The sequence below is a fragment of the Chelonia mydas genome, chromosome 1 (genome assembly GCF_015237465.2).
Source record: "Chelonia mydas isolate rCheMyd1 chromosome 1, rCheMyd1.pri.v2, whole genome shotgun sequence".
Classification (NCBI taxonomy): Eukaryota; Metazoa; Chordata; order Testudines; family Cheloniidae; genus Chelonia; species Chelonia mydas.
The window spans coordinates 187,141,623-187,162,610 of NC_057849.1; the positions used below are offsets into that span (position 1 = coordinate 187,141,623).

Sequence of the window (20,988 nt, forward strand, 5' to 3'; positions counted from 1 at the left end):
CCATTAATAGTAAGGGGGCTGCGTGACTCGAAAAGTTTGTGCATCACTGTTCTGCAGCGCATAGCTCATACTGGGGGACAATGAAAGGATTTGGATAGGACAAATAGGTTCAGATCATAGAGCAGAGTCCCCCAGCCAGTACAGCGAGGACTCCTGCTGCAGGGCAGGGAGCCCTCTGCAGCCCTGCTGTCATGAGCGGGAAGGAGCAGGGGCCATGACAGTGGGGCTGCAGGGGGCTCTCTGCCCTGCTGCAGTGCTGGTGACACCTGATCCCAGCAGGCGCAAGGTGTTGTGTGGGAGGCTGCAGTCCTGGCAAGGCAGAGCAGAGACCCCCAGTGAGGAGGAAGAGAAGGAGGAGGAGGGGAGGTCTGCAGGGGAGGCCACCCCACTGCTGAATGGTTCCTGAATTCTCGAGTGTATGAACTCCTGATTATCCAAATAAAATCAATGCCCGCCCCCCGGCTATTTGGATAGTTGGAAATATACTGTAAACCACTTATAAGTATTACTTCGCCCAGACCCAATACATCTCTGCCTCTGGGGCTAAAACATAGCAGCTGCTTAAGAGAACATGGCAAGTCTAACCAACTTCAGGGCAAAAAGTGAAGAATACCACCATGTCCACTCGAACATGGTTAGATCAGTTTTACCTGTATTCCTCCAGCATGACACTGTCCATTAAAAACCGTGTAGGACTGGTTTGATACACTTCTACAATATTGCCACCTACTAAATCATTAAATCAACTTCCTGCAGCACCCAAATATTCAATCAACATCTCCCAACCAAGTATCGATTCAGATCAACCATGTTTAGCCGGTGAGATCTGATGGGATCACAGTATAAAATAGTCTGGCTGCAGGTTCTCTGAAATCTGGTAACATCCAAATTCAAAATTTATAACTTATTTCGCTTTTTCATATTAATATTTCCTTGCAATTAGACACATTCTTCTTTTTCAGTTCCTGTACTGATCTGTTTAGTGTTGCTGCATGTCCCCCCCCCCCCCGCCCCGCCCTCCAATATCTGCAACACGCTACCCATAGGCAACTGCATTTTAGGAGAGGCCTAAGTCTTCAAATATATATGGTTTGTAGAGTGTTTTGGATCCTTTGGGATGAAAAGCGGTAATATGAATGCAAGTTGATATCTGAGAAATGATATGTCCAGCTAAACAGGTTTTACACTTTTTCTCCCTCTCAGCTCCCTCCACCCCCCTCAAAAAACCCCAGACAACCCTGGAAGTATCTGTATACACCATAAGGGTAAGTATCAAGTCAACAATATGGGAGTAGCTATGCAAATGAGACAGTGTAATGGTAGCATGGGAGTGACTGTTGACTAGAACAGCCCTGCAATACTCCTAATAAAAGCATCCTATCCCAATTATTATCCAGTCCAATAGCCAGATAATTATCCAATGCAATAGCCAGATGAAATGGCTATTGGATGAAATTATCCAGTGGCTACTGGATGAAATTATCCAATCCAACAGCCAGATTATTATCCAATCCAATAGCCAGATGAAATGTCTGACTTTGTTGTTAATGAAGTTCCTTATCTGCACGTGCTCACCATACCTCTCCCCCCACAAACTCACGAGACATTTCTCACCTCCCCATATATCTGATGAATATCGTCACTTCTTTGTGGTCATCTGCTCAGATTCCATTCTGAGCATTTCCCGAACTCAGCACAAGCCACTGCTACTTTCAGTCCCTGCTTCAGAGTGGCACAGTGCATGAGGAGCAGGACTCGGGAAACAGAGATCCCACCCTCCTGTGAGGCTAGGTAGGATAGGGACTGCTAGGGGTATAGCAGAGGAGGGAAGGGTGGCAGAGAGGAAAGTGGAAGCAAAGGAGGAAGAGCTGATTGACACTGGTGGAGATGGATGTCTTTGGCTGCCTGCTGGGGTTAACAAGAGGATGAAGCAGTATAAGTGACTGGAGGCACAGAGGAGCCCTAGGGTCCAGGCCTAGAGGAAAGGGAGAAGGAGGTTCTGCTAGTAGAGCAACTATTGCCGGGGACAAGCAGCTGAACTCGTAAAATATCGTAACCCACACTTACACAGCATGGCTTTGTCTCCTCTGGAGGCTGGCCAGCAGAGGTTGATGAGCCTGCTACCGAGCTAACAGATTTCAGTCTTTAAACTCAGGCCGGATAGGCTCATTGTTTTTGACCCAGAAGTCCAGGGTTTCAATTCCTGATGCTGATAACCCACCGAGGGGCTTCAGCTAAACATACTTCACTTGCCGGCTTCAAAATTAGACTCCATGAGGAAGTGGGCAAATGCGATATTGCCAGACTGAACGAGACGTTGTCAGAAGCCCGAGCAGACTGAGCTAACTGCTCCTGCAGTTAATAAAGTGCTATTCCCTTGTCCTCAGCCAATCTGACTCCAGAGCATTTGTAAAAGATGACGCTACCTACATGTACAAGATGTACTTTACAGTCCCGCATTTTGTAAAACAAGTTAATGTTTTTACAGAAGCCCACATCAATTAATAGGCAGAGCTGGACTGCAACAAGGAGGAAAATAGTATCTGTGAAGGTAGAAGGGAATGGCTGCATTGTCAAATAGATTGTTAATGGGGATTGTCACTGAGTCCTTATCAAGGAGCATTGCCTGACGGACACAGAAGCCGAAGCAGAGATAATGCCTACTTGGCTCAGGCCCAGAAGGCTGTATTATCAATTCCATTATTTGCCAGCACCTCCAATAGTAAATTATTCCATTTATTCCTTTACCTCCAAGTGTTCCTTTAGAAAGTAATCTTTGATTTTTGTCACAAGTCAGCTACGACACATGCAAACTAGTCCTCACAAGTGACTAGATTACTTGTTTGTGGAGAGACATTTAATTTTAAAGATATTATTGACATTTTAGAAAATTAGATTAATTAGCCACAGACAAACAAATTAGATGGTAAAAGTTATGAGGCAGTAACAGCAACATTATCAAGAGAAAAAAAATTTACAAGGGATTTTTAGTAGAAGTTATAGCCATCAGTTTTGTGGCTCAACTTGTTAGAAAACATTTATTTTTCCTTAATCTGTCTCAGAGTAGTCCTGTCACAAATATGATCTACTCTTCGCATTTAAGACACTATATGACACAGCATGTTTTTCTTTTTGTTTCCCAATCATCTTTAGTATTTAGTTATTATATTTTATGCAAATAAATTCTGCACAACAGAGAATTGGAGACATTAGAAACGTAAAGGTAAAACATTCCTTTAGAAAGAGAAAAACATTCAATGGTCATCTCTTTTCTGATAACTTACCACTAATGGTCTGAATTTATCCTGACAGACTGACAGAAATAAAATTCCTGCCCACAAAGGAAATTATACACTTTCTAACCTTCAAAGGAAAAATGGGACTCTGGAACGTGTACAATCCTAGTTCCAAATAAAATCTTTATTTAGGCCTTGGAATGGAAGTTGAAACTTGCATTTCTTGAAACCAGAGAAAAATGATACCCAACCTGCAACAACCTATTATACAAATAGCAGAATGATTGATTGCATAACTAATGAAATAGGATGGACTTTCAATATTTCCCCCCAAAACTAAATAAGGGAATTGCACTTCCTCTATGCTTATCTGCTTTTTTGTTTGTGTAATATTCTTTTTTAAAAATAGAAATGCAGCAAATAATTTGAAGCAGCGTGGTAATGAACTGAAAAGGCTAATGTCCAAAAGGAAAATAATAATAGGAGATCATTGCTGTGGGAAAGAGCAAATTTGAATTGGAATAAAAATGAATTTTCTATTACTCCACAAAGAGTTATCAAAAAATGTGACAAGATACAAACATTCCTAAATCAGATTGAATTTGTAAATCAGTCAGTTTAATAATCAAAGGAACACAGATTAAGATTAGAATATACTAAGCAGTTCAATAGTTTATATAATGAATTTGGCAGTTTTTCAAACATTTTAATGAGAGGTTTTTCATTAATATTCACTCACTCTGTAGCACTGGAAAAATAATTCACAAATCTATATGAATGTCAAAATGTTTTCAAATTATTTCCCCACCTCCTCTTTTTCATTCAGCTCCAGCTAAAAATGATGATGATGTCGTTTTCTAACTTGTAAACCTTGGCTTGGACTTTTTATTCTAAAAACTGGTTTTAGCAACTGAAGTTAATATACTGGTTAAAAAGCATCAAAGCTGACTAATGTACACAAGAAGTCTGTCCTTGAATGTACGTGCATGGTTTCCATTCACTTCAACAGAAGCTGCGAACATATATCTGATAGAGTGTGACACTGCCATTAGGCTTACGCATCAGAATTCAAACAATTTAAAAAAAATTGTATTGCATATCCTACGGTTAAAGCTCCAAAGTATAGTAGCCTTGAAGAGGAAGAGTTTACAGTACAGACATGACTCTGACTTCAGCTATCATTTAATAAAATGAAGAAAACACTGACTCAAAAATTTCATCTTCACAATTTGACTCATGGCTGTGACAATTTAAATGAATGACATTTTAGTTTAAAATACTGAGAGAAATTTTAAAAGCTTCATGGAAATACAAAGCAAAATTCTTCACTTTAAGGGTGAGAAACACTAAAATCTGCCTTAATATTGAAAATGAAGTCTCAGTCCAAAGGAATGAGACTTTACACACACATTTATACATAGTTTCAAGGAAATGAAGAAAAAATATGTAGGGTATGAATTGTAACACTGTTCTCAAATTTAATCAGAAGATCAGCCCAAAGGTGAAAATGCTATATTTAAGATATATCCCAAACAGCACATTTCCAAGTGACCAAGAATCATAGAACACATATGTCAAAAAAGTTGATTTCCCTCAATCAACTATTCAGCATATGAAGGAACAGTTATAGTGTGTGATTCACAAAGACAGAATCCCAGATGGTTTTTTTCTGACAACCAGTTGTCAAAATACTCTGTCTGCATTTCAGATATCATCCACAAGCACTGAAAGCTAAAATGACAGTATACAACGTATACAATTGTTAGGAAACCAGAATTCATGCATAACATTGAGAACCTAAAAAACAAATGCGTAATTTTTAATAAGAGCTCAATAACCTCTAGAGAATAAGCAGACACACTATTTTAGACAGTAAAACACATCCTGTTTCCATTCTGAAGTAGGCTTAAATATTTAACAATAAAGTAGATATTTTCTATTTTAATTTTTTGTCTTACAAATATTTAGCATTCGTGATTAGTTACTTAATTTTTGAAGTACTTTACTAATGTTTCATAAAAAAAGCACACAGCACGCAGATGAGTTGTGTAAGTACTATCTCCTTTTCACACAGGGGAAAAAGTGAGAGGATAAGTTACTTGTCCAAGGCCAAAGAGTGAATCTGAGACCAAGGTATCAGTCAACTTTAAATGCCTAGCAACTTAGACCTAGAAGACTAAAATTAATCTCCTCCATGGCATCATATGATAGTTCTAAAGGTTTTCACACAATCACCTGCTCCCCCAATCCTTGATCTGCTGTGAAATGACCCATCTCTGCAATAGCTTTTTCATAATTAATATAATAAATATTTACATTGCAATATGAAAATAAATAAATAAAAAATGCAGATGAAGCTTGTCCTTTTTCATCTGAGAGACTGCTATCAAAGACAAAGACCCAATCTGGATCCATGCCGTATCCAAGCTCTCAGGACTCCCTTGGGCACCAAGGATCTCACAGTGGCTAGAGTACTCTGCTTCTTTGATGCCAATATTGGAAGAAAAATGTATCTTGGTGGATGTCTCTTCCCTGTGGGTTGTTTGATCAATTGGCTTTTTACCAATTGATCAAACCACCCACCAAGGACTTCTTTTGCGAAAGGCAAATACAACCGCAAAGATCTCCTTCCTCCACATCTAGTCAGGAATGACAACCAAAGGGATATTTTACACAGATTCTTCTTCCTCTCTCTCTCTCTCAAATCCCATGAAAAAGACCAGAAATTGAAGATGGTGTCATGTGCCAAGTATGTCAGCTAAAGACAGGAAACAGAACAAGTTTAGCTGGGGGCTGTCATTTCAAAGTTAGCATTCTGGTGTGATGGAAATATTGTTTTTTCCCAAGAGGAAAGGGGGGGCGGGGAGTCTTTTTACAGCATCCTTTTAAAAGGAAAAGGTCTCAGGAAAAGCACACACAGCCCTTCCTTATTCTGGCCCAACTTCAGCAAAACTTGATTAAGCATGTGCTTAATTTGAAGCATGTGTTTAAAAAAGTCCCACTGAAATCAGTGGATAGAATCAATGCTGAACAAGGGTAGAGTTAAGCACATGCTCAAGGGCTTTCATGAATCAGGGCCTCAGTGGGACTTCATGGGTCTAAGTCAGTGAAGAGAACAGAACTACTAGCATGAATAAAGGACCCAGCGCTGAATTTGTGTCTTTGAATATTTTTCCTGTTGGGAGCCTGTTAGTTTATTCCTTAACCTCCCTGAAGTTAAGGCATTTGCCCAGGACTTGGGAAACCTGGGTTCAAGTCTCTGCTGCACCCTAGATTTCTAATGTGACCTTGGCAACTCAGTTAGCTTCTTTGTGACTCGTTTCCCCATCTGTAAGATGGAGATACTAGCCCTTCTCTCCCTCATCAGGGTTTGTGAGGATAAGTACATCACAGATTGTGAGGTGTGCCAAGATGACAATGATGAGGGCGGTCCATATAAATTCCTGAGAGACACAGAACAAAGGAATGTGGGACCAGATTCCAATATGACAGACTATTTTCAGCCTTTTGAAAAATCTGAAATAAGCCATTTTCCTCATTCTCATTAAGGGTTGATCCTGCTCCCATTCAAGTCCATGGAAAAGCTCTCACTGACTGTAGTGGTGCAGGATCTAGCCCTAATTGGGCAACCCACATTTTGCAGGAGTGGGAAATGCTGTTCTTCTCTCCCTGCCACAGGCTCCCTAATTGGGATCTGTAAGTTCTCTCTTCCAAATGCCCATGAGTGCGAGGGCAAGGGATAAATGGGCACACAAGCCAAAATGTTCAAGTGTCTATAGTAAGTCCCCTAATCTATAATTAGGGACCTCAGTAAGTCCCCTGAATTTCAGCAGTATTGAGCAACCACCAGGGCCGGCTCTAGGTTTTGTGCTGCCCCAAGCTCCGAGAGCGCAACTGCTCAAGCCCCACCCCCACCCCCCAAAAAAGGGTGATCAGAATGCCACCCCTGGAATTGTGCCTCCCCAAGAACGTGCTTGCTTTGCTAGTGCCTAGAGCCGGTCCTGGAAACCACAGCTCCCAGTAAAGTCAGCGTGAAGCTGCAGGTACTCAGGGATCATAAATGCTACCTATAGATTTAAGTGCCTTACTTCAGGCACCCGAAGTTTGAAAATTTTGGCCATAATTTATTAACGGTGATTATATGCAAGACAAATGTCTGCACAAATAGGTAAGGCATATTAACCATATATGCAAGGAGTGCTTATTTTCTATGGTTAGTAACAGACAGAAAATACAAGAACTGGTTTTATCTTTTTTTTTCTGTGAACCATAGAGAAAACTAATACATTTTCACAGCCAAAAAAATTAATGGTAACATTTAAAGATTAGGCCATGCCCTAATGATACTGTAGTACATCTAGTACCTTTTATATTCATGTCATGTCATGAGGCGGGTACATGAAGGTATCTGAGATTAATTTTTACCAAACCAAAGAACACTAACCTAGGGCCAAATCCTAGTCATCTTATTTATGCAAAAAATCACCCTGAAACCAATATGACCACTCACATGAATATGCAGAACGGGATTTGGACTCTACTCTTTTTGTCCTGCATGAATTATCCATCACGTTTGTATTGTATATTATTAAAAGTCACTTGCTTTTTTATCTTCCCAACCCCCCACATCTGTGCTGCTGTAATTTACGTGAATTGCAGTTAATGATCAGTTGCGTTATGCTTAATCAGCATATCAATAATATACTCTGTAAAGACTAAGCAGCTCTTCCTTCTTCCCCGTTCAATGAAATCTATAGACATGGAACGGGTACTTGACTGACAGTACAAAAAGGTTGCATAGGCAGGTGCTAGTGGTTGCAGCACAGGATACAGGCTTTGTGGCTGCTGTCAATCACATTCAGATATAAGCAAACCCAGCTATTCTATTTTTCAAAGCAGTTGCTTTGCCGTCTGGATGGGCCAGGGTTTTATCTTGAACTGGTCTGAATGAGTTTGACCAGATCGGTGTCACTGATGCCAAGATTACGGGGTGTGGGGGATGGCTCAAGGAATGATCACGGTCTTACAGGGCCATATTATTAACCAGGGGTCTAAAACACTGCCATCAGGGAGTTATGTGGGACACACAGATCTCTGAATACCAATGAGCTATAAATCTTAACATAAATATTCAGGAATTTCTCAACGCTTCTGTTATATAACCCCAAGTAAAATCAGATTTTAGAATGAGATGTACCACAGAATACTGAGCATGACAATCACTTCGAGTCATTTTCTAGAATTGGGTAAAATGATTAACCTGAAAAATCTCTATTAGATACCTTTTGATAAATCACTGGATGGGGGGTTATTTATATAAGTAACCCTCCTCAGCATCTTGACATTTATGGCTTCTGATGGGAATACTGCTGGATCTTGGAAAAGAGCTGGCACAATACCAGCACCCTCATTTGTGAATCACAGCCTCAAGTGTAGCTCTATTAGCTGTACCTTGTAAATCACTACCTCGCTATTAGCAATGCTTCAGTACAATGTGACATCTTTATTATAATGTTTTTTCCACTGAAGTTTAAGTTCATATTTTAGTTAACTGGAAGACAGATGCTGCTGTATTTACAGGGTTTAATTAAACCAGTATAAATAAAGGACTATGAAAAGGATGTTTCACGTTTCCACTCCCATTTAACTTTCCTATTATTACATCACTTTTATGGCACAGTTCATAGTACTTTCTTTTTCTATTTCTATTTTTTAAAATTTATATTTAAAATTTTAAGCTTAAAATATCACAGCATGTAAAGGAATACAGTTTGGGGCCTGGTTCTGTACCACAATCACACCAAGATAAGAGATATAAGTGAATTTACTATTCTGTGACTTCAACCTAAGAATCTCATTATTTTAGAAGCACATCAGTACAATTCTATGTGTATTGTACAGTTTTGTTCCCCAAGGACACTATGGTAGGTAGGAACTGCACATACAGGAAAAGCTTAGGCAGACTTATCCAAACCAACACTGACTTGCAAAGGCTAAAAAAATTGCTCTATGGGATATGAGTGTCCTGGTAGAGTAATCTAGCAAGTCTGTTTTTCTTACAGCCGTCATGATGCCCTGTATCATTCCTCTGCCAGCTGCTTTGCCTCTTGCTGCTTTAGGCCTCCAAGGCAGGAGAGGCACAGCTGCAGGGAGATCAATAGAGAAGCGGAGTAGAGCAGAGCGGCTGCCAAAAGAACCAAATGAGGCTCTGGAAAAAAAATACAAAATGGAGACTAGAAACTGATGAGCTAGGAAATAGCTGGGAAGTTCTGTCCTGTACACCCAACTCACCAAAAGTTGCTTATTGAACAGTCTGACAATAACCATTGGAAACTTTTCATTCTGGAGTGGGATGGGTAGGAAGAGGAATAGTATAATCCAAACACTTATTCATGGTCCTGTCTGGACACACAGAGATTTTCTTTGTATAAACATTTTAAACTATTATTTTAAGGCATTGTGATCATACAAACAATACTATTTAGCATTTCCAGGACACTGGCTATTCGCAGAGCACTTCATAAACATTAACTAATTCTGTCCTGTGAGGGAGAGAAACAAGTGTTGCTATTTCCAATGTACAGATGGAGAAGTAGACTGAGACGACTTGCCCAAAGCTACTGAAGGAGTCACTCACAGAACTAGAAGCAGAACTGTGGCGTTCACAATTCCCAGGCTACCATTAAGACCAGGGGCCAGATTTTGACATGATGATCAGAACACACAATTGGTGGCAGATTTTTAAAATAGTACACTACCATCTAGGCATCTAAATGTATTGGCCAGGTTTTCAGAAGCATTCAGCACTGAGCAGATCCTATTGAAAACTCATTATACTGAGTAGTTAAAAATGGATCATCCTGGGAAATGAAAAATCTGATTTAAAAAAAAGTCTCCTGCCAATACTGATGGTTTGGCAACTAACTATTCTGTGTACCGATCATTTCATTTATGTATGTACCATGTCATAATTCAACGGATTTCAAACAAATTCAGATAGGGGAAAGTGCAGAACAACACACACTGAAGTACAATTAACGCTGCATTATTTATAGGGAGACCTGAGGTCAGATTTTCTAGCTCAGCACTCAGCAGTTCCCATTTAGATATCTAAAGAAGTGGCCACTGGCCTGCTTTTTAGGAGTGCTCAGCGCCCAGTGGCTCCCACAGAGAACGCTGAGTGATGACAGGGAACATCCATAAAACAAAACAGATGCGCAGAATAAAGTTGACAAATGAGCAGTTTTGTCAAGATTTTTTTATTAATATTTTAACTGCCCAACAGAACCTTGAAATCTGAGACTTCACACACTAATAACTTCTCACTCCCATGTTAGTCATGTGAGTCATCTTACACCTTCGGACATGCCAGAATCCTGACTCAAATCATACCACTGCCTCCTCCAAACAAGCTGATGAATCACAGGATAGTGATGCTTTGGATACTCTAGAAGATTGGGCATTCGGTCAAACTCAAGGTGTGGCAGGAAGAAAGGCAGATAAAGATGACAGGTTTCAGAATAGCAGCCGTGTTAGTCTGTATTTGCAAAAAGAAAAGGAGCACTTGTGGCACCTTAGAGACTAACAAATTTATTTGAGCATAAGCTTTCGTGAGCTACAGCTCACTTCATCGGATGCATTCAGATAAAGATGAGTGATCCCTGAAGTATGGATAATATGGAGCACCCATAGTAAAATAGGAGATGGAAGTACCTTCCATCTATAGTCTAATATCTCCATGAGCAAGAAGCAAAATGGCTATTTAAGTAACATTTTTAACCAAAACTACCAATAATCTGGAAGGAAAAGGAACACAGAGCTCTGCCCCAATTAAAACATATTGCACTGTTTCATCTGCGGTGTGCCAAACAGAGCTCTCAGATGCATGTGTGCAACGCCAAGTAAAGACTCCACCAAATCCAAGGAGAGAATTTGGCCCCAGGTGCTTTACTGTCACATTCAATTACTCAAACAGCAATAAAAAGAGTATTAGATTTCCAAATGGCTCTTTTTTTGTACACTGTTCTTCTAATTTACAGTTGGGAAGGGATGGGGTGAACACCAAGAATGGAGAGGAATAATTTAGTATGGTACCCAGGAGCATGACACTATGAGGCATAATGGAACTAAATAAAGAAAGGAATATTTAGACTGAATATAAGGGGGAATCTTTCTGACTAAGACATATATTAAGCTGTGGGTTACTTTCCCATTGGACAGTGAGAAAGCTTCATTACTTGGGATTTTAAAATGGACTGTGCAAAGAATCTTTTTTAAAATGTACTCAAGTGAACCATCCTCCACTGTGAAACAGGAGTACTGGAGTTTCTTTTATCTACTGGGAAATCATAAAGTTTCAGCTATCAAATGGCTGACCGCTCCTTCAGTAATTGTGATAACAAATAAAGAGGTAAATGTTTGGTAAGCCATAAATCAAGTATTTAAAATAACTCAAACACACAGAATTTATGCGTGTCTCTTTTGCTTCAAAAAGTTTAAAAGCTAGAAGTATAAGAATCCTAACACTAGACAATTTCAGAGTTACAAATAAGAGATCCAGTTGAATTTGTTCTAGACAATATTAGAAAATGTACAAGAAAACACACAAGAAATGTATCCAGATATTTGCCTAACTTTTACCACAGAGAGAACAGCACCTTTACCACAAGTCAGCAAAAAAAAACCCCAAAACAAAAAACAATAGACATTTGTGACATCTACTGAAAATTGGTCTACACATTTCCATGTCAGTTCTAGTTTCATCTAAAAGCATCACTAAGAAGTATAGTTCCACACTACATATTAGAAATGCACATCATACAGGGAGGAAGATTTAAAGACAATTTGCATAAAATGGGGAAGTCCCACCCCTTTAATTCTTCTCATTAAGGGTGACCTCACCATGGGGATTACATGCAGTATGATGTATGTTCTAATGAAAAGGTAACATACTAATACAGCACAAACCCTAATTTCAAATTTAGAATAGACTATTTTTGAAGCCCCAAAGGGCCCCAGCATAGCGTTGTCTGAAGAGGAAACAACAGTTAAATAGCACATTGATCTGTAGCAGCACTTTCCCATTTCACAGTCTAGTGAACTCACCCCATGTGATGGGTAGGAGATCCAGCCCAGCTCCCCTTGAATTGCTTTTGAATCCAGCAGATTAACTATAAAAGAAGACAAAATGAAGAAGAATGAGTTTCATTTGCCTCTGTCCCTTTAACCACAGTTACTCTCTACTAAAAGATGTGTTTATTTGGGGGCCTCGTGAAGTGGTTGATTTGTTCAGGTGGTCAGACGGTTTACTACGAAAGAGATGAAAGGATCAGCTTGTTTATATTAAAACATTGTAAGAACAGAGGAGGTAGAACTTTTAAAACAATTGGCAAAACTAAGCAATGGATGGATCTCTGTCCAAATCATTACAGCGAGAGGGCTGGGGGGAAGGGAGAAGAGGGAGGAAATTGAGCTGTTCTATTCGCAGCATACAATGCAAGGTTCTCCCCTCATATGCCTGAAATTTGTGTCAATGCATCTAACTACATAGGTGAGATGTGAATATTTAAATCTTTGATTAAAAGTTTACATTTTCCCATATATACTTTTCTCAGCATACAAAAATAAATAATAAATGCTGACTAAGGGCTTTACCCTTTCTGCCTTCTGATCAGATTGATTCTCCAAATCATCTTGCACTAATGGAGTATTTTCCAGAATTATATTAAGTAAAATATTAGATATTTTTAAACCACGGTGCTTTAACTTCAAGAAAACTTCTTAAAGATGACTGCCACTGGATAGCTATCATCAGGGTTATCCTTTTTCTTTTAACCTTCTGTAGAAGAGTGCAGATTTTATTTTGGAATACCTATGAAATGTAAAGTATCTAGTTAATTAAATGAGGTTTTTTTTAAGCTCTAAAATAGATCCAATAAAGCCCATTATTCCCTGATACTGCTATTTTGCAAAAACAAAAGCAAGTTTTACTTGTAGACTCTAGTCAAGTGAAATAACTGATCAGATGGCTCCACAAACTACACATTTATTTATTAACGTGAACCAGGACAGATGAGACAACACACATTAGTGACAAAGAGTCACTGTCAGTCTTAACATTAGCACCAGTCAAAGAGACATATTAATCCACAACAACAGGGATCCATGCATCTCTAATATTTATCATTTACAATTAGGGATTTTTGTTTTCAATATAAAAACTATTGACAATGACAAAAGGAAGAAATCTCATTCTATATACAAGGGAGTTTTAACATCTCAGTATGATGTGACTTTCAAAAAGAAATAACCACTGTAACCACTGTAATCTAGGCAGTTATGTTGTAGGGTTCTTCTGTTTTTAAGCCTGAAGGGTTGTCACTGTTCTCTGGACCAGATGGTGTGGGCATTGGTGCTCAGAGAAAGGAGAGGAATGGGATTAGGAGGGGGGGAAACCCTGAAATTATCTATAAATCTGTTAAGTAGAGCTATCTGTATTAATTTTGGCATCCTTCATGACTTGCTATTTAATTATGGCCATTACTAAGAAAATAAAGCAATTAAAACTTTTTTAAAGGTACCACACAGGGGAAAAAAGAGGTGGGAAAAGACAGATGTATGATCTCAGAAATAGACAAAAACAATACATCATTATAAGGATATAAATATATTTTCGAAATAGTGTTATTCCATAGTGAATGAGTTATTCTCCAGTCTGTGAAAACAAAAGTACTCCCGTGACAATTACATACCCATTTTTAAAGAAAATTACATTCTGACTTATTTCGTTTTTTCTAAGGCCTGGTCTACACTACAAATTTAGGATTAAATAAACCGCGTTAAGTTGAACTAATATTGTATGTGTTTACGCTACCAAGTCCTTTCCGCTGACCTAAGTGGCCTGTAAAGTTGACTTCTGTACTCCACCTCTGTGAGAGGCATAGCGCTTGATTCAACATCTATGGGTCGACATGGGGATAGTGTAGACACTGCATTGTGTAATTCGAATGAATTGGCCTCCAGGAGGTGTCCCACAGTGCTCTGCTGTGACCGCTCTGGAGAGCGCTTTCAACTCCACAGCACGTCAGCCAGGTACACAGGAAATAGCTGCTCCCCTGGTAAAGCCTTGGGAACTTTTGAATTTTTATTTCCTGTTTGATCAGCATGAAGAGCTCACCAGCACAGCTGATCATGGAAACTCAAGGTCGCAAACGCGCTCCAGCATGGAGTACACAGGAAGTGGTGGATCTTATTGCTGTGTGGGGAGAACAGTCTGTGCAGGCAGAGCTCCGATCCAGCAGAAGAAATATTGACATCTATGCCAAGATTGCGTGGGGCATGGGTGAGAAGGGCTACACCAGGGACATGCAGAAGCACCACGTGAAAATAAAGGAACTTCGGCAAGCGTACCAGAAGACAAGGGAGGCAAACAGTCATTTTGGTTCTGCCCCACAGACATGCCACTTTTATGAGAAGCTGCATGCTATTCTTGGTGGCGACCCCACCACTACCCCAAAACACTCCATAGATACCTCCCAGGAGCCCCAGGCGACCTCGAGCAACAACAAGGAGGACATTGTTGATGAGGAAGAGGAGGAGGAGGAGGAGAGTGCGAGGCAGGCAAGTGGAGGATCCATTCTCTCTGACAGCCAAGTACTGTTTTTAATCCTGGAACCCACCCCCTCACAGGACCAGTTGGCAGCGGAGCATGATGCCGGGGAAGGCACCTCTGATGAGTACACATTTCCAATCAAACCGTAGAGGTTACATGCTATTATTTTTTTAGTTTAATCTACACAAAAGTAGGTGTAGTGGGTTTCTGGGAAGGGCTGCCTTATTTCGTCCACCCCGGTAGGACACTTTCCCATGCTACTCCAGTATTAACTCTGTTGGCATCATTGCAGCATAAGGACCAGGTCTGTACTCAGACGCTTGCAGCATCTGCTCCCTTGCCATAAAGGGTTGATCCACCAGGCCAAGGAGGAAACATCTGCTGTCCCTCTTCCGTAGCTTGGGCTCCAGGGAGCTGTGGCATCTGTGTCAGAGTGCTTGACAGCAAAGCAAATCCACCAATCATCCTGACTAAGCATTTAGGTCCCAGCAGTCTCCTGCCCAGCTCCAACTGCCATTCTTCACAAACTCACTTCTATCAGACTAATGATGAGCATAGCACTCCACTTATTTCAGATGGTACCTACCATGGTTGCCATTAAAAAATTCTCAGTAGCCAGCAATTACCACACTTGAGTATGAAACATCATAGCTTCATACAAGGAGGGGGCAGAGAGTGCAGAATGATGGCAACCTCGGCCCACAAGGACCACAATGTCTCACCCGATCTCCTGAGCTTCAAGTCCATCAGCAAAATCCCAGGTCTTTTACCTCTGGGAGCTGTTCATTTTATCCCCTTAATCACACTAGAAACTGGCCACAGGGGACACCAGCAACTAGCCTGGTTGCACCCCACCCAAGCTAGGTATTATTATTTGAAGAAATGGAGTTTCAGGGCAAGACATAAACAAGGGAAGCATACAGGTATGACAGATATGTGGGGGAGGATAAGCTACTCACCCCTAGCACATTGGATTTTCCAGTGCATTTTATGATTTTATGGCTATCACTAGGTAAAACGGCCTGTGGTTATAACACGCTCGCTTTAACCTACACCTCACAGCTGAGGAGTTAACTTGATTGCATGTCCAAGCGGCTCAGCTGCATTCCTTTCAGACACATGTTTGATATCTGCATGTGTGGATATGCTGTCTGAGTTGGCCTCTTTACCTCAATACAAATAAAAATGACATGTTTGAAGTTTTCCCCATCCTAACCATTAGTGTACATAGCATTCATTTATAGAACACTATTCCCAAGTTAGAATGAACAAACAAATTACAGAGCAGGAGAGAGTCTGCAATTTAGACGTAAAAATAGCAACCAAATCAGCTAATAGTATCCATCTGGGGGGGAAGTGGGAATTCTTCCAAAGGGGAGTGAGGTGTTGAAAAGCACAGTATTAAGCAGTAGCAGCCAGGTTATCATCTGCAGCATGCTGAATGCACAAACTGAATGCAATAGAGGTCTTCATCTAACTTCCAGTTCCTTTTGTCCCTGCTTCCACTTTTGCGATCCCCCAAAACAGAAACACCAGACACACCACTTTCACATGCATCCCACACATTTCGCTAACACTGGCAAATATTTACATAGTGATAAATTCAAGAAGGCAAAAGCTATGCTCCAGACCTGTCATTCTGATTTTGTGCTGAGCTTATTGATCAACTTTGTACTGTATAATCTTGTACATCCCCCATCACTTTCTGGGAGGGGCCGAGACTGAGAAGTCTACTGCACGTTACATCTCTGGTGGAAAGGGTTCAGAAAGCCTTATGGACCCTCACTTGACTAACCAGGTTATCCCCACTCATTATAAATACAGCCAATTTCTCTTTCTCTGTTAAATGGTGGGAGGTAAGAAGGAAGAGCGCACGGGTGGAAAACAGTCAAAGAAAAAAACCTGGGGGATATGGATTGTCCTGGTAAAACATCTTGCCCTTCGCTCTGTGGAGTCATCAGTTGTCTAATGGGATTCATATTGGAGGTCGGAAAATCTCAGTCTGGTTTCCACTGCATAGGAACACAGAGATAATTTTGTTTCTCAAAGATTTAGGTTATCAAGAACCTCACTCGAATTTGAAGACAGAGCATTTTCCCCCTAGAAACAGCCTTCAAAGAGATTTTCCCCCCAGAACATCTTTATCTGTATCTAGAAATATACCACTTCCCACCCCACCTGCCCCCCACGTATTACTTTTTAAAAATAAATATTTTGCTCACTGGAAAAAAAATGTCATGAGATATTCAACTCATTTGTCCTAAGGCCCAGAGGAAGAGCAAAAACATGCAATCTCATTTCCACATACTTCAATACAGGGCAAACAATTAATTCAGCTAGATCTTATTAGGCTGCAACAGGCACAATGCATGGCACAAAGGCATGGAAGAGGAAAATGATTGATACAACTAGACATCGTGTGTCACAACATGATCCATCATGCTAGAGATCTAGAGGGAGGAAATTCTTTTCCTAGAATATAAAATGTAAGGACAAAGACAAATAAAAATGTGAATTAGATGTTTGTGGCCTAAATCTTTTTGCAAGGAATTACTGGATTATAATAAAGTAATATGTCAGATTATAGAGACTATTGACCCACATAATGAAATCACTTCAAAGATTTGATTAGATGGGTGGTAAATATACCGTAGTATACTAAGACAGCATGTTGATTTATAAAATCAACCTGACTAACTTATTAAATGTAATATAAACCAACATCCAGCCAGATCGTCAGCTGGTGTGTATCAGGGCAGACCAGTAGGTTTTTAAATATGCAATTAAAATACTTCTTAATTAAGAACAAAAATATATATATTTAAATTGAATCTTATGTGTTTTAACATGAAAAATCAGGTGACCTGCATAAAGTTTGAGAAAAAGTAGATAAGGTGTGCAGCTATTTACAGGACAGTATTTTTTTCTGTATGGGAAATTATTATATCTAAGAACCAGGAACCACTCCAGTGAAGTCAGTGGTGGCATAAAGCGCTGCAAGTGCACTGAACATCTTGTCTGATTTTCAGAGATGTTGATTTCAATAGGATCTGTGGATGCACGGCATGTCCAAAATCAAGCTACTAACCTCCCTGTTTTGCTAACTTTGGGAAGGAAGGAGGGGTGAAGTGTCTAATGGTTATGACAGGGCACTGAGAGTCATAACTCTTGGTGTCTTTACAGTTCTCCCATTGATTCACCTTGTGTCATCTCAGGCAACTGACTTAAGCTCTCCATGCCTTTGTGTCTCTACACTTCTAAAATGGTTGGATTATTTATCTACCTCAGAGTTGTGAAGTTTATTTTATTAAAGTTTTAAGTGCTCTGAGATTTAAGCCTGCTGAGCCCAGTCCTGCACAATGTTCATCTTCCTCAACTCTCACTGACGCCACTGAGAGCTGAGGGTGCTCAGAAACAGATTCTATTTCCATGCCAGCTGGTATTATCGAGCCGGAATCTTATTTAAAATGTTGCCTTCAGAACTTGCTGTTCATTCCTTCAAACCTCCAGCCTTACTAGCGTTGCAATATTTAATTCTTTGGTCGGTTTGTTACTGTGGGAGATGCAATGTGGACCGCAGCTGAATAGAGACAATGCCAGGTATTGCTGCTTTAAACCGTTTTTTTCTCTACAAAATGTTTATGCCCCATCTGGGGAGTGGAGGGTGTCACTGGTATACAATTGTCATAAAAGAATGGCAGTATCATACCAAGGAGAAATGAGCGCAGAAGTGTTCTTGTAAGACAGAGATAAAAATCAACAGCTCACTAATACCTCAGTGCATTGCACTAGTCCACAACACATGACTGTTTTTAAAACAATGCTAAATACTGGTGAGAGGGACTTCATAACCTTGCTGCTTGCCAGTATTTAAATATCACAGCGATCTACAAAATGAGCAACAATCACAATTCCAGCTTTGGGAATTCAATGGCTTTAGTCCTTTCATATAACGGGCTTGTTCACTGTACAGTACGCTATGGCTATTTATGCCACATGGCAACGTGCCTGCAATGCTGTCTATTAACAACATGTTCTTTCCTAAGAGCCTTGCCTCCCTGCTCTGGGCTCCAGAGTAGTCGACTTCCCAATTTAAGAGAAACCATAATAAGCTACCTCAGTTCAGGCTGTGCTAAATTGTAAGAAAGAACCTCTTCTCAGAGCTTGGAACAGGAATATAACACACATGGAATACAAACTTGCTTGCATTTTTGTAGGTATTGTAGTACAAGGAACTAGTGAAATGAACGGGTTTGAGATGTGTTTGATATACAGGCCCACTGACAACAGAAACTCTAAATTTATCGACTTGTTTCTGTTCTCATGTATACCATGCTAAATCAGGAGTAATTTCACAGAAGACAAAAGAGTTAGGCAGAAAACTAGGAAGGGATCAGAATCACATTCTCCACCTGAAAGAGGCAGCACTTCAAGGAAGACGTGAGGTTCAAACTTCTATAGTAAACCAAATACAAAATAAATACATTCCCCATCTGAAGAAAAAACAATTAACCAAAATGTTGTGCCAAGGAGAATCATCCTGAGGTAGCCCGTGTTTCATAAAAACTGGAGGAGAGAGCCTGCCAATAGTCAATTTTCAAGATCTAAAGTACAAGGATTTGATAACAGCAGCTTTGTTTGTCACTAAACATTCCCCAGTCATGTGAGGTAAGAAAGGATCACTGATTTGGCTAAAATAAATGATTTTTCAACTACTCAACATTTTTCAAGTTAAAGTAAAACAACACCATGTAAATGTTAGAAAGTCAAGGTGGGTGAGATAATATCTTTTATTGGACCAACTTCTGCTGGTGAGATTTACCTCACCCACCTTGTCTCTCTAATATCCTGGGACCAACACGGTTACAAAAAAACACCGCATACACGTAAATGTTGTCTGCTCTGGTTAATTTGGAATAATATTAGTTATTAGAAAAATGCTAGCAAAGGGGAAAAAACCTTATTGTGGCTATCCAACACAAAAAACGAGGATGCTCATAACCAAAATATGCTGTGTAACTCTCTGGGAAGCAAAGAAGGCACTTTGAAGCAGGAACCTAGCCAGGATTTGGTTTTGGGGTGGGACAGAGTGGAGTCTGTTCACATACTTACATACATTTTTAGAATGGTAGCCTCCCTGTTGCCAGGACAATCCGCACCTGAATTTTTATACACTTAATCAACTATGTGTACAGGTCTGAGGGTCCGCTTCTCTAAACTACCAGATTACAGGCAGAAGGGAGGGAGCTGAAGTTGCAGTTGCTCAGATTTGCACCCAGAGTTTGTTTTCTGGGTGGAAATGGCAACTGCAAACAGGCAAGCTGGGTTGTGGCCAGGGTGAAGACATGCCCCATTGTGTACAGACATCTGGGATGAACCATCATGATGGTCAAAAATAAGGTAAAGGGTTTCTGTGGAATTTCTGGTTATGGACGGGAAGCGGTTTGGAGATTAGGAATTCTGGCATAAACAGTTCTAACCAATGCTATGTCCGTGTTCAAGTAACAGCATTCAGAAACAACATGTGATTCTAAATTACCCTTGCCCCAAATCCTTTTAAGTAGCTGACTTGGGGCCTGATTCTCTACTCATTTACATGAGTATATATTCATAATGCTCCACATTCTGTAGTGACATTACAGCCACTTTATGCTGCTCAAGTGGCATAAAAGGGCCGTAGTTCATGCTGCAAATACCCAGCTGAGAATTCCCCTGGTATAGGAGAAGTCTGCTCGGTCCAAGTGTGTTGCTCTGGCACCTTTGCCTCCTCAATCTCCGGCACTTGGAACATGTCAGGCATCTGGTCATGCTGCACTCCACCTATCCTTCACTGGTGTAAGTGCCCTAGAAATCCCAGTAGAAACTTGCTATTTCTTATGCTCTCCTGCTCAGGCGCCTCTAAGATTTGGCCTTTTGTGCTATACAGTTCTCATTCCAAATGTGGGCCTTAGGGGGAAATCTTCTGGCAGATTAAGGCCATGCCATAGCCTTTGGGGAGACACACAATTGTAGTGAGAACTGCAGTTTTTCTGCTATGCCCCTCTTATGTTGAACAATACAAAATAGGATTTTGTGCAGAGCATTACAAATTTGGCAAATGCCATTTTCAATCTGTGGTTAAACTGCTGACTACAGAACTGT

At 40.2% G+C, this 20,988-nt stretch overlaps 1 protein-coding gene across 4 annotated transcripts in view; it reads right to left on the reverse strand.

Moving 5' to 3' along the window:
• The window catches only part of EPHA3 (EPH receptor A3), a 713,608-nt gene that overhangs the window by 269,557 nt on the left and 423,063 nt on the right, over nucleotides 1-20,988 (reverse strand). For all 4 annotated transcript variants that reach the window (XM_043538478.1, XM_037907108.2, XM_007057545.3 and 1 more), the window contains one exon: nucleotides 12,342-12,406. In XM_043538478.1, coding sequence (XP_043394413.1) covers nucleotides 12,342-12,406 — 65 coding nt within the window. The remainder of the gene's footprint in view (nucleotides 1-12,341; nucleotides 12,407-20,988) is intronic.